At 28.6% G+C, this 13,124-nt stretch overlaps 2 protein-coding genes across 2 annotated transcripts; both read right to left on the reverse strand.

The window, feature by feature from the left end:
- Positions 1-370: 370 nt before the first annotated feature.
- On the reverse strand, positions 371-8,627 carry LOC111632728 (NACHT and WD repeat domain-containing protein 2-like). The gene is made up of 9 exons (XM_023377236.1): positions 8,395-8,627; positions 8,211-8,299; positions 7,564-7,680; positions 5,407-5,610; positions 5,195-5,339; positions 4,906-5,131; positions 2,405-4,768; positions 1,517-2,335; positions 371-1,435 (listed from the first exon to the last, which is right to left on the reverse strand). The coding sequence occupies exons 1-9, from the start codon at positions 8,495-8,497 to the stop codon at positions 526-528; spliced, it is 4,977 nt and encodes a 1,658-aa protein (XP_023233004.1). The 5' UTR covers positions 8,498-8,627; the 3' UTR covers positions 371-525.
- A 923-nt stretch (positions 8,628-9,550) lies between these two features.
- LOC111632727 lies at positions 9,551-13,124 on the reverse strand. The gene is made up of 7 exons (XM_023377235.1): positions 13,118-13,124; positions 11,168-11,186; positions 10,694-10,772; positions 10,456-10,537; positions 10,242-10,375; positions 9,956-10,159; positions 9,551-9,856 (listed from the first exon to the last, which is right to left on the reverse strand). Exons 3-7 carry the CDS (start codon positions 10,758-10,760, stop codon positions 9,729-9,731), a joined length of 615 nt encoding a protein of 204 aa, XP_023233003.1. The 5' UTR covers positions 10,761-10,772; positions 11,168-11,186; positions 13,118-13,124; the 3' UTR covers positions 9,551-9,728.

The raw sequence follows: 13,124 nt of genomic DNA on the forward strand, positions 1-13,124 counted from the left end.
ATTTAAATTTATTATAAAAGGAACAAATTTCAAAAAATAAATAATGAAAAATCTTATTTATAAAAGCATACCGGTATTGTTAAAATCGGAAACTATTCAAAATACAGAATTAGGGCTGTGCCAATGGATCAGGCGGAGAGGCAACTGACTCAGGCGCCAAAATTATTCGGAATAGTTCTGTACCTAATATGTTACTTATTAACATTTATTTTCTCCTTACTAAAAGAATTTATAACAAAACAAGTTTCAAATATAGTCAAAATTTAACACGTAATACGTCCTATAATAGATAACAATTATAGAATAAATGTTATCTGGTATAGCTCACCCTCACTCATATCACTCAATTTTACCATAATAAAACTTGGTTTAAATATTAAATTTATTTTAAGTATTATAAAACAATGGGCTACAATTAAAACTTATATAAACATGAGTTTTTAGTATCAAAAAATGATTTCACAATTCTCAATGATAAAAACAGTTTTTACGAGTATGTTACAAGTTTACATTTGGTAGGCCCGTTCATTTAAGAAATGGATTGTCTTGATTAGTTCTAGCTAATTTAATTGCTAGATTTGCTGCAGATTTAAAAGTAATTCCTCCCTGACTTATTGCAGACTGATAGCATCGGCTTGGTAATTCTTCTAATCTCTTAAAAGTGTCGGGTTCGTTAGGATCAACAATGACAAGGGTGATAAAACTACCATCAACACCACCTACGCATATAGAAGTACCATCGGATGTTATCGCTATACAACTGGCGTCAGCCGACAATCGATAATTAGCTATCAATTTTCCATCAGAAACACGAAACAAACGAATTGTTTTCTTACCACTGTGATAGTAATAAACGTAATCGTCCAAAGCAGTAAAATCTGCTTGGATACTGAAAACTCCTTCCATAACTCTTGGTAAAAGTACACGTATCGTAGAACCACTCTTTAACCCTATAATTTCCAACCCTCCACCAGCGGGAGCATACAATCCATACTTGCCTTTCTTGGTATGAGCACCGTGCCATCTATCAATGTTTCTTATAGTTTTTTTGCTTTTAACATCATAAAATAAACCTTTTTCGTTACCAACCAATGCCAAAATGCAGCCTTTAGTAGGGAATATTTTCATGTCTTCGAAATTTTTTAAATCATCTGGTTTTAATAATATTTTATATAAATATTCTCCGTTTTTGACGTCATGAATTTGAAAACATTCACGACCTTTATCTAAACTAGATAAAATTAGATTTTGTTCGTCTTTTGTTATAACTGCTGATCTAAGTGCACTTAAAGTATAAGTTATATCGTAAATTAACTGAGCCTTTGGTACCGATCGACATTTAATTATTGCTTCTCCATATGTTTCTTGAATGACGAGAAAAATTCGAGTTTGTCGAAGCCCGAAGAAAAACTGCTTGACATTACTTTCTGGATGCCTACAAAAACAATTTATTTAAAAATAAATTTATATTTATAAAAAAAAATGTTTTCAAATTATTTACAATAAAAAAACTTACCTATTCATTATTTCTTTCAATTCAAGGTCCCAAGTTAAGAGAAAATTTGATTCGATACACACAACATAACATCCATCAGAAGTTATGAGAGCATGTGTAATTATGGCACCAACAGGACTATCTGCCAATTTGCATTGTAATTTTCCAGTTAAAACATCCCATACACCAATACTGTTTCTTGTCACTGTAATAGCTAAATTTTTGTCGTTAGATAAACTGATAGAATTAATAGGCATTTCCATTCTGTCGACACAGAAAGATTGTTCAAAAATATGATCAATGTTCCACACTTTAACAGTACGATCTATGGAAGACGAAATGACTAAATTACTAAAATCATCTATAACTGTTCTAACATCTATAACTCGTGCAAAATGTGCATCTAACGCTTTTAGCAGTTGTCCACTTACAACGCTCCATAAGTACAATTGTTTTCTTACTCCACCAACGGCATATTGATTATGTTTAGTTAAAACCAGATTGTTTTGAGACTTTAGTGGTTTTGTAATGATATTTCTCATACCATGCGGTAGAAAAAATTTGCTATATTTTTTGTTATCTAATTTCCAAACTGAAAATTTGTCTATCATAGTCGCTATTAGGTAATCTTCAGCAGGAGTTAAGGAAAGGGCAAGAATCTTATCGACGTTTTTTTGGATATATCGATTAAATATCCATGAATTTTCGTTTTTATCATATGTCATTATAACATAATTATCATTTTCTTTGCAACTAATAAATATAGAATTGTAATTACTTGAAAATGCGAGACCTCCTCGTAAATGCAAATCTTTAAACTTAATACCGTTAACTACAGACCTGTAACAAAAAAAGCTTTGAAAAGTTATCATTTATTACTGACATAGTTTAAAATAAAAATAAACTCACCGTAAAATAATATCACAGTCATCGTCATCAGATGTAGTAATAATTAAATAATAATTATTTTCTCGTATGAATTTCACATTTAATAGCGCACACCGTTCTTCGGTAAAATCATAAGAAGCAACTTTCTTGCAGTTATTAGTTGAATAAATACTCCATCTATTCCTAGACCACATTGCAAAATAACGATCAGAAACTGAAACACCCCGTATATAATTTTCATCTTGATCTTCTATTTTCAATTTGTTAGTATCTCCGTTTATTAGATTTAACGTTATAACTGAATTATAATTGCTATATGCGACTGCAAATTTATCATCTGGACTAACTTCAACACCAATCATCATTCCCTCGATTTCTGGATCTACGTCTTGAGAAACATCAGCAGTTGACAGGTCCCAAACAACAAATCTGTTAGAAACTGAAACAACATATCTAAAATCAGAAGTTAGTACGAAACTAAATACTGCAAATTGATGCCCTTCTAAAGAATATTTCATAGGTCCACCAGGTGTATGTAAACAATGGTAAGCTGGTATTAAAGCACATTGCATTGGGCTCTCCTTATCACACTGTTCAAGTAGCAATTTGATATGTTTATGAGTTTCTTTAACCGGAAGTAGCCTACTGATAAGCTGTGAAGCTATCATATTAGGATATTGCGATAAAACTGCACTTCCTAGTCGAAGAGAATCTGCTACAAGTATCACTTCACGAACAGTCATTGAATCTTCCAAATTTTCTCTTGCATCATCAAAGTCTATTAAAACAGCTTGAAGCTGGCAACTATTTAATTTATGATACAGCCATTTGTAATTAAACAATATTTCTTTATATAAATCATCGTACATCTTAGCTCTTAACAAATGAAATGGCAATTCACCAAATTTTCTAAAATTATATCTAACCTGACGGCTTTCTTTGCTTTCAAACACCATTGGTTGTTTTGGCACTTTTCTATCGGCCATGCCTTGTTTGTCACTAATGCCGAATCTCAATCTTTGTATATCGGTATATTTAAAAGGTTTCATTTTACCATCTCCCCAAATTCCCAAAAAATAATCAGCAAATCTGCAATGGAAATAGCATAAAACGTTCATATTTTTAAAATACCTTTCTTCTGCTGCTTTCCTGAATTGTTTATGATACCAATTAAGAACCGTGATGCCATCTGCTTCTCTTTCAGATAAGTATTTTGGTAAGTCATTACGAATCCTAGTCCATAATAAAGGAGGAATCCTCCTAACAGGAGGTAAATGATATTGGTAGACATCTTCAAGTACTTGATCGTCTAAAGATAAAAGATCTTCTAATTCCATTTCACTAACTCCACTCTTTGATGCTGTTATATAAGATAGTGCGTGCGACACCAACGCTTTTCCGTGCTGAATTTCTATCCTTTCTAGCAATTTCATTATGCTGTCCATCACTGTATGAGACAGTATTACATCTTCTAATTTAGTATACGATCTCCAACGAATAATTTCAGCAAATACTAATTTAACAAATATAGGTAAACTGCATTTTCCTAAAGCAGTTTTTACCACTTTCCACTGTGAGGCGGTTAAGCCTCTATTTACTGATTTAAGTAAACCATGGATTACTTTTACAGCCAAATCAATTCCGAGGGGTTTGACTTCTTCAAATTGCTTATCATTTTCTAGCATCTTTACTAAAATCTGATAATCGCTAAATTCCTCTCCTGATAAAGTTGAAACCACCATTTTTACATGAATAGGTAAAATTACAGGTATCCATGATACCTTGTTACTGATATTATGTCCGGATAATTGATCTACTGAATCAATTATAATGCATAGTGGTTGTTCCGCTGAAGCGTATGTAAGTAAACGTTTTAAATATGCTACTAAAGGTACATAATCGTCTGGCGTTTCTTCCCATGGCAAACTATAATTATAAGCAATCTGCTGGCACAATGATTTTAGCATGGATATCATGCATGAACTATCAGGAGTTATACCGAGAAAACGAAGTATTAAAAATGGTTTGCGGTTGGATGGATACCAATCATAAATCATGCTTGCAATTTTGGCAATTAATGATGTTTTACCACATCCTCCCATACCGTGCAAGATTAAAGGTTGATCTGAATCATTATAAACATATGATTTTACCCTTTCTATTTCACTGAGTCTTCCTTCGAATATAGTAATAGCACTATTACACGCATGAAGGTGTTGTAAGATTTCTGTTACAATTGGTGCATGAGCATTTAAATATGCTTTTCTCATTGCTTTATCTACAAGTTTAATAATGTATTTATGAAAATGAGCTAAAAACTGAGTCAGATATTCTTGATGAACTTCAGCATCTAAACCATCTGCACCGTTCCATTCAACTGTAAACCTAAATATAATAACAACAAATGAATAATAAATAATAAGCTAAAAAGTTTATAAATTTTACTAAATATAAAAGCATTGTTATAACAATAAATTTTAAAGAATATTACTAATATTTATGTATATGTAAATATAATCTACTTGATTAAATTTGGACGTTTCATCTTCGAACATAATCTGTTGTCTCGAAGATCAGCTAATAAATTTTGTGCTTCTGTATCCACACCTCGATTCAATAAATCTACAAACTTTCCAGCGGATTTAACATTGCTCATGTTAATATTTTCAATTTTTCTTATGTAAGCTAAGCAGTGATTTCTAGTGTCCGGCATCTTCAGTATTCCGTTAATAACTTCTCTTTCAGTAACTATAATAATAGATTTATATAATCCTTATTTTTACAGTAATATAGCCTACATTAAATTTATACCTGACATCATATAATTATGAACAGTGTCCTTATCCATTTTTTCAGTAGCAAATAATGCTTGAGCTGCTCGCCTTAACAATTTCTGTAATTTGCCTAAAGTATCCCACCAAATACCTTGATCTTGAGCTTGAAGTTTTGGCATTCTCTTAAAATTGTTTATTTTATTAATATTGGAATAAAATGACTGTTTAAAAATAATTATAGTATTTTACCTTATTATTAAAATTTGGCAAAATAGAACTAATTGGTTGAAGAACATATACTGATGGCACAGCATTTGTATCTTCTTTGTACCATTTATCTAGCAAAGACACATCAGATCCAACTTCAACTAACATATCTCTCATTAATACAAATTCTTTTCCATCAATAAAAGTCGGAACTGGACGATAACCATACTTTTGTCCAAGAAATACCTATTTAAATTTTTATTCAAATTATAAATCGTTCTAAATTATCAGACTTTATGTAAAAATGAAAATGATGAAAGAATGCTTCTATATATATTATTCTATATATTGTATAATGCTTATCTATTTTTCTAAAATAATTCTATATGTACAGAGACGGGAAAAAATTGCTATAACTAAGAGCGATTTTTATCTTAAGTGTAATAAAACTTATACGAAATGTAAACTGTTTCGTTTTTGCGCGTAAATCCTTAATTATTTATGGATCCCAAAGTTGAAAAAAAATATTTGATACATTTCAACACAATTTTTATAGCATTTTTAACAACCATAAAATTTACACATTCATATATTTTGTACTAACTGGATAGATTATAATCAAAAATTATTAATCTCAACTACGATTTCGGTTATTTATTTATTTATTTAAAATTCTTGTTATCGTTTATTTTTAAATTTTTGTATTTACGTTCTATTTTATCGTAACTGAGGAAAATTAGTTAATCTGATCGAAAACGTAATTATTTAGTAAATTTCATTGCTGGATTTTAAATGTGTATTTTTTGATCATTTACACAAAAAACAGTGCAATAAAAATAATAAATTACTTCACATTTAAGGATGATAATATTTATATAAAGAAATTCAACATTCTACCCTATATTATTCTATTTTTTTAAATATGGGATACGTTAAATTGGTTGGAAATAAAAACATTCAATGAAAATTTCATTTAATATAATTTAATATTTACACTTAATTTGTCTAAGGGCAGCAAAATGATAAAAACGTCTCTGTACGTATATATATAAAAGCAAAAATTAAACAGCATGCTGTAATGTTGAAAAAGCCAAAGCAAAAGCAAAATCAAATTAGTGTTTAACATTTACAAGTATGTTTTTTTCAGTATACATGTAATTTTCAACTCAATATTCTACAAAATATAATTTTTAATACAAGCACTGTATACTGTACATAAAATTTATTATGAAAAACAAAACTTTACATAAAAATTTATCCTATTTTTATTTTTTCTCCATAAAATAAGCAAAATATTGTTATAATGATAATTATTTTTGGGAGAATGTCTTTCATAAATGAATTTTATAGAATATTTCATCTTAATTTGCGCAAATCTTTATTTATTAGCGCACTCCAAAAAGGCAATCTATCCTAAAATTAAGACGGTCCTATAATCTATAGCCACGGTGGGCAAACTGCGGGTCGGAAATAGCAAGTGGCTCTCGTACAGTCTATTTATACAATTTCTTTTAATAGCTTAAATTATATATATATATATATATATATAAAACATTGTTCTAATACAGAACATGACTTTCACGTATTTCTGATAAATGATATACATTTTATGCATATTTCATATTCAACTTTTAATGATATATTTCATTAAAATATTAATTTATAACTATTAATTACGTAAAGAAATTAAATAATGTCCTTATATGATCAAAGAAAACAATAAAATATTATGTGTTAAAAACTAAAGTTTTGAAATTTAATTTTTAATGAAATTTTGAAGAAATATTAATATGTAAATTTATTAATTTTTAAGATTCATAAATAATTTTTTATATGTATCAAACTTATAAGNGCATTCTTCGCTTTACCTAACATTGAACTTTCAACATAACCTGAAAACATTTTGAATTGCATCTATAATATATTTAAAATGCATAGTACTTTAATAAATATTCTAATTTAATCTTCATAATTTAACTTCTAAACATTACCAACACTCCTAAGAAAAAGACCCCAGTCGATACTGCTGCAACTAACCTAATGTTAATGTTTGTCAAAATGAATGGCATGTACTGTACAGTACTGTACATACGGGGAATATGTATTGAAATTTTTATGATTTAATTTATAATGTACTATCTTTTAAACGTATATATTATTCTAAATAAAACATTCTTTTTGGAATTTAAAGCTATTTACCACAAAATTAGCACCCATAGATAGTCGTTGACAGTTTTCAATTTCTTTCATACATAACTCTGTTGTCATATGATCATCTGTTGCTTCATCTCTCACACCCCATCTCATGTCAACTACCTATAAATAAAATTTTTTTAATAATTCGGTTGTGTTATTACTTCATATTTGAAAACATTAAGATAAAAAAAACTAAAATAAATTAATTTTAATTTTAGAAATATTAATTGTTAAATTTGAGTTTTGTGTTACCATTTAATTATGTCAGAAAGGAAGCTATACGGAGGTTCATAAAAAATTAAGAAATAATTTCTATTTAAAATTAATACTAATATAAAATTTATGCTAAAATTATAATAAAAGTTTATAAGTTAATAAATAATTACTAAACTTTTATAATATCAAATATTGGTATATTATAGTATTTATGATTTTTCCAAAATATATATGATTTATTCTTTTTATAATACAGAACAAAACTTAATATTTTATTTCATATTAGAATTTGAAATTAATAAAAGTGGTTTTAACTTATCCAAAATTTTAATATTGAAATCCTATCTACAGCTTTTAAATTTTTATAATCGAATCATATCATCAGTTTAACTATTATTTTACTATTACTCAGATACATGATGAAAACGGTCTACCTGAAACTCTAAGCCATGTTTATGTCTACAATAATCTTTTAATTTTGGATATACTTGTTCCATTAACATGTTTCGTTCTAGAGACATATCTGAAATCAAAACAGATAAAAACAAGAGAAAAATATTTAATATAGGTAAACATTAATCATTAGGTGTTAGACTATAATGACAATGATAGACTAACCTGTAAAGGTAGAACTAGTAAATATTCGGACTATTTTTGATCCGAGAGGAGGTAGTTTATCTAAGCATCCTGCAAATAACCTATCAACTCCACCTTCTTCCATGTTTACGAATCACTTTATAGTATGGTTTTTACTTAATGTCATTTTATAACTAACTAGACGTGATTTCCACAGACGCCACCGTACGGCCAACGTAGCAACACACGAATCATACATAAAGTCGATATGTTGCCAGAATGGCGCGACCTTCGTGCTAAGTATCACGCAAATGAATTTCAAATTTAATATATTGCTGCACAGAGTTTATTCTTGTGTATTTATGGATTAATTTACAATTCATATATAAATATCCATATATTCTTAAAAAGATTAATAATGTATCTATATTCTAGTTTAAATTAATGAGAAGATGCAAAACGGAAACCAAACTTTATTACTTTTACTACAAAGTGTCGATTATCCGAAAGATCGATTAGCCGAAATCGACTTCACAGAGTGCTAATTCCAAAAATTACAAAATTTTTACGTAATTTTCGTAAAAATTTAATAATACCTAAATACGTAATAACGATTTTCGGCAATCTTCTTTAAGCCCGCTATAGAGCTATCTCGTTTCTAACATTAGTGTTAGGTTTCATTTATTACAGTACAAATAGAAAAGCAAGATTTATAAGTCACAGGTTTCTAATGTATTAAATTTATGCGTCTTGGCAGTTTTTTTTACCGTTGTATTAAAATTAAAATTAAAATATTTATAGTTTATTTTTGGTATTTATCATTTTATTATCTTTCACTATCAAATGTGATCGATTTTCGAAAATTCTCCCACACCGATTAATTAAATATTATCGACGTATTATAAACTCTGCATGAATTATACTAAAACTGTTTTAAATATTATCAATACATTGATATAACTATTATATTAGTTTTAAATTTTTAATATCAATGCACTGTTTCTGATATTGCTTATAGTTTGTTAACTTCTACGTAGGCCTATTCCTAAAAATGATATATATTTTTAAACAGACTTTTACATTAACTTATATATGCAAATAATAATATAATCATGGTTTTAAAATTTATTAACGTTTTTAATGTTAAAAATATCAGCTTGTTATATATCGAAAGTAATAATCGATCTTTGTTTTTTTTTTTTCTATTTACAAAACACGCAATTATTGATGAAACTAGACACGTTATTTTATTCCTCATCCTTTAGATACTACATTCTTGCATTTTTTATATTTTTATACATTTATAAACACAAAATAAAGGAAATATACGTCTAACAACATTTTAAGTAATTTGAAAATGTCGATGTAATCATATTCTAAACATTTTTCCATATGAAATTACTCTTTGTAGTACATATAACTGAATATGGGCAATTTTCGCTTGAGATGTTAATAAATTCTAAATCATTCTTCGCTTTACCTAACATTGAACTTTCAACATAACCTGAAAACATTTTGAATTGCATCTATAATATATTTAAAATGCATAGTACTTTAATAAATATTCTAATTTAATCTTCATAATTTAACTTCTAAACATTACCAACACTCCTAAGAAAAAGACCCCAGTCGATACTGCTGCAACTAGATGTGAAATTCGATGACAACAATGGAGATTTCTTTAGCCAAGCGGTAGAAATGATAGACTTTCGATGAAATTTAATTGGATGTCTGCGCATTATAACGTTTCCATTAACTATCTTATTTTCAATAGTTGAATGATTATGATTTATTTTATTTTTGAAAGCTAAAAGAAAATAATTATCAGTAGAATATAAAGATAACGTAATTAAAAATAGCTTTATAAAATTATAGTTAAAAAGTACTACCGTCAAACATATCTTTAGAGAGTATTATACAATTAGCATTTTTAATAGGTATTAAACTATTTTGTGAAATGCAAGCTCCGATATATCTTGGATGAAGAACCACATATTCTTGGCAATTTTTGCTTTCCAGTAATCTAGAGATAAAAATATTTTACGACAAATTAAAATTTTATTTAGGTTCACTATGAACATGCAAACTTTTTAAAATACTTACGCTTTTGTATCACTGACAGTATTACTTTCACTAAACAAAAGCAATGCATTGTAATTTGATTCTATCCTTCCACCTTGAAGTACTAACAGTCAAAATATATTTACTAGTTAAAATTCTAACGTAATTAAATAATTTCTCTGTAGTAATTGTTAACGTAATATTAAAAATAATTAAAATTTTATAATATACATTTATTTCGATTTTTTATATATGTTTAAAAACCATATTACAAACTTACTCCAAACAGTTATCCATTTTTTTGTTACACTTGTTGAAAACCATGCCGTTAGTCCTTCAAACAGCATACTTCGTGTAATCTAATATAAACAAACTTTTATACTAAACTGATATAAGCAAACAATAATAATACAATCATAATTAAAATATCATCAAAATTTTTTAATGTTCAAAATATCAATTATGATATGCTTTTTACATATGTAAAGTAGGTTAATAATCGATCTTTGTTTCTTCTCCCCTCATTATACAGATATATATGTTTATGTAAAAAATACTAAAATTAATATTATATAAATCGACTATAATACTTCTATTATATAACTTTTATTGTATTCTTTAAACTTATAATAAATATTTGAATTAATAATCATATAAACAATTTGACTTATTCCACGTTTATAATACTTCAGAATTTAGAATAAAAATTGTATTTAATTTCACAAAAATCATTAATAATGAGATTTTTATTTACTTTTTTGTCTTTTTCATATCTTGAAGTTAAATGAACAATATTCTTATAATTACATTTGTAAAGAATTACTACTGTATATTATACAGGGTGTATCAGAATGACGATTTAAAAATTTGAGGGATTGTAGAGGATGAAATTTTGAACGTTTTGATATAAAGAACCCATAGCCGGAAATTGATATAAAGTTTCTACAGCGGTAGGAAGTGCTTGACCGCCCTTCACTTTGGTAGCTACCCTTCCGTCCATTGACGTCATGTTATTGTTCTTGACTTCTTCCTCTGAGGTTATGTAAAGTCCCTTGTGTACGCAACACCTGTAGGAACAGTTCATGAGCTTACGGAGCGCATCTTTACAGCATTTAATACCATCAGAGGGGAGCGTGGCATCTTACAGAGAGTCGGACAAAACATGGTTCGTCGTTGCACATTATGTAACGAAGTTGGTGGTCGTCACATTGAACATTTACTCTAAAGTAGTGCAGCCACTGATTCGATGTACAGTTTGATTGTACTCTACTGTTTTGTCAATAAAACTTGTCATAAATACTGTATTCTGCTGTTTCATTCAGCATACTGACTGCAAAGTGCTGTAGAAACTTTATATCACATTTCCGGCTATGGGTTCCTTATATCAAAACGTTCAAAATTTCATCCTCTACAATCCCTCAAATTTTTAAATCGTCATTCTGATACACCTTATATATACTTAATATAATGAATTTATTCGAAATGCATTATATTAAGAAACTATTAACAGAAACTAATTAAAAAGTATATTTAGGAATACCATACACTTGCATTTATGATTTAATTGTCATTAAGAAAGACATCCTTATACATAATCTCAGTGTTAAGTCAATAATCTCACAATTTGAGAATTCGTTTCTGAAAATCAATGTTAACTACATCACTAATACACACAGAGTAATATTGATCAAAAAATACTACACTTAAGTGTGATATTATTCTATTGCGTCTGTATTAAATATTCCACAGGGTGTTCATAACTTCATGAAACATTTTAAAATTTATTACTCATAAACTTCACATCATATACTATATTTTTTAACATTCAAATAAAGGTAAACTTTCCAACTTTTTTAAATATGAGTCACAAATGTTCAATGTGTCCACTTTTGCTGATGCGGCGGATAACCACCCGATAATCCATTTCTTTCTCACAGTATATCGTGTCAGTATATCACGGTCGACCAATGCCACAGCCACAATGATACGGTCGCGCAGTTCCTGAAGATCACGACAGAGTGAAGGCACAAAGACAGTATCCTTAACGAATCTCCATAAAAAAGAAGGTTAGCCACAGTTTGTTTGTTTGGAAACAAGACAGTTTGTTTGTTCCGGTCCAGAACCTCTAGGACGAAGAGCTGTGTACAGACAGCCTTCATCCCTGAATTTCACATACCATTTCAGGATAGTGTTGTACACAAGTGGCTCCTTATGGAATTCGGCTAAAAATCATAGCTGTACAGAAACAGACGAGGTACCGGTACGTATTCCAACACACAAAATGACTTCTCACATTCAGTTAGCACCGTATTTGCTAGTATTACCTCCTAGCGACAAATCGCAGCAACTACACGCGCGTATTATTCCTGGAAAAAATTTGGAAAATTTACCTTTATTTCGATATTTAAAAATGTAGTATCTGTTATGGAGTTTATGAATATTAAACTTTAAAATGTTTCATGGACTTATGACAGACCTAGTGGAAAATTCATGTCATTCATAAATACGGGGGTCCATTACAAAGCAAACGGGCGTAAAGAAAGACTTACTTTATATTGAAAATATTTAAAAAATGAAACGTGACTCAAACAGATTTTGAGATGATTGATATAACTAAGATATATTTTCATTAATTAATAAGCCTAATTAATAGAATAGTTTAAAAAGTTTTTAAATATATTTAAACAAGTTATCTTTGGCGTACTTATGGG

Source organism: Centruroides sculpturatus, unplaced genomic scaffold, assembly GCF_000671375.1.
Source record: "Centruroides sculpturatus isolate CEXI.00-Female unplaced genomic scaffold, Cexi_2.0 scaffold839, whole genome shotgun sequence".
NCBI classification, from domain to species: Eukaryota; Metazoa; Arthropoda; class Arachnida; order Scorpiones; family Buthidae; genus Centruroides; species Centruroides sculpturatus.

What these genes read in the sequence shown, in the direction of transcription:
- LOC111632728 (XM_023377236.1), bottom strand. Translation starts at nt 8,497, where the DNA reads ATGGAAGAAGGTGGAGTTGATAGGTTATTTGCAGGATGCTTAGATAAA. An exon ending in CTATGGGTGCTAATTTTGTG is followed by an intron (nt 5,611 to 7,563) that starts GTAAATAGCTTT and finishes AAATTTAAATAG; the next exon opens with GTATTTCTTGGACAAAAGTA. An exon ending in TTGAAAGAAATAATGAATAG is followed by an intron (nt 1,436 to 1,516) that starts GTAAGTTTTTTT and finishes TTGTTTTTGTAG; the next exon opens with GCATCCAGAAAGTAATGTCA.
- LOC111632727 (XM_023377235.1), bottom strand. Translation starts at nt 10,760, where the DNA reads ATGCTGTTTGAAGGACTAACGGCATGGTTTTCAACAAGTGTAACAAAA. An exon ending in AAAATGGATAACTGTTTGGA is followed by an intron (nt 10,538 to 10,693) that starts GTAAGTTTGTAA and finishes TTTGACTGTTAG; the next exon opens with TACTTCAAGGTGGAAGGATA. An exon ending in ACTGTCAGTGATACAAAAGC is followed by an intron (nt 10,376 to 10,455) that starts GTAAGTATTTTA and finishes TTTTATCTCTAG; the next exon opens with ATTACTGGAAAGCAAAAATT.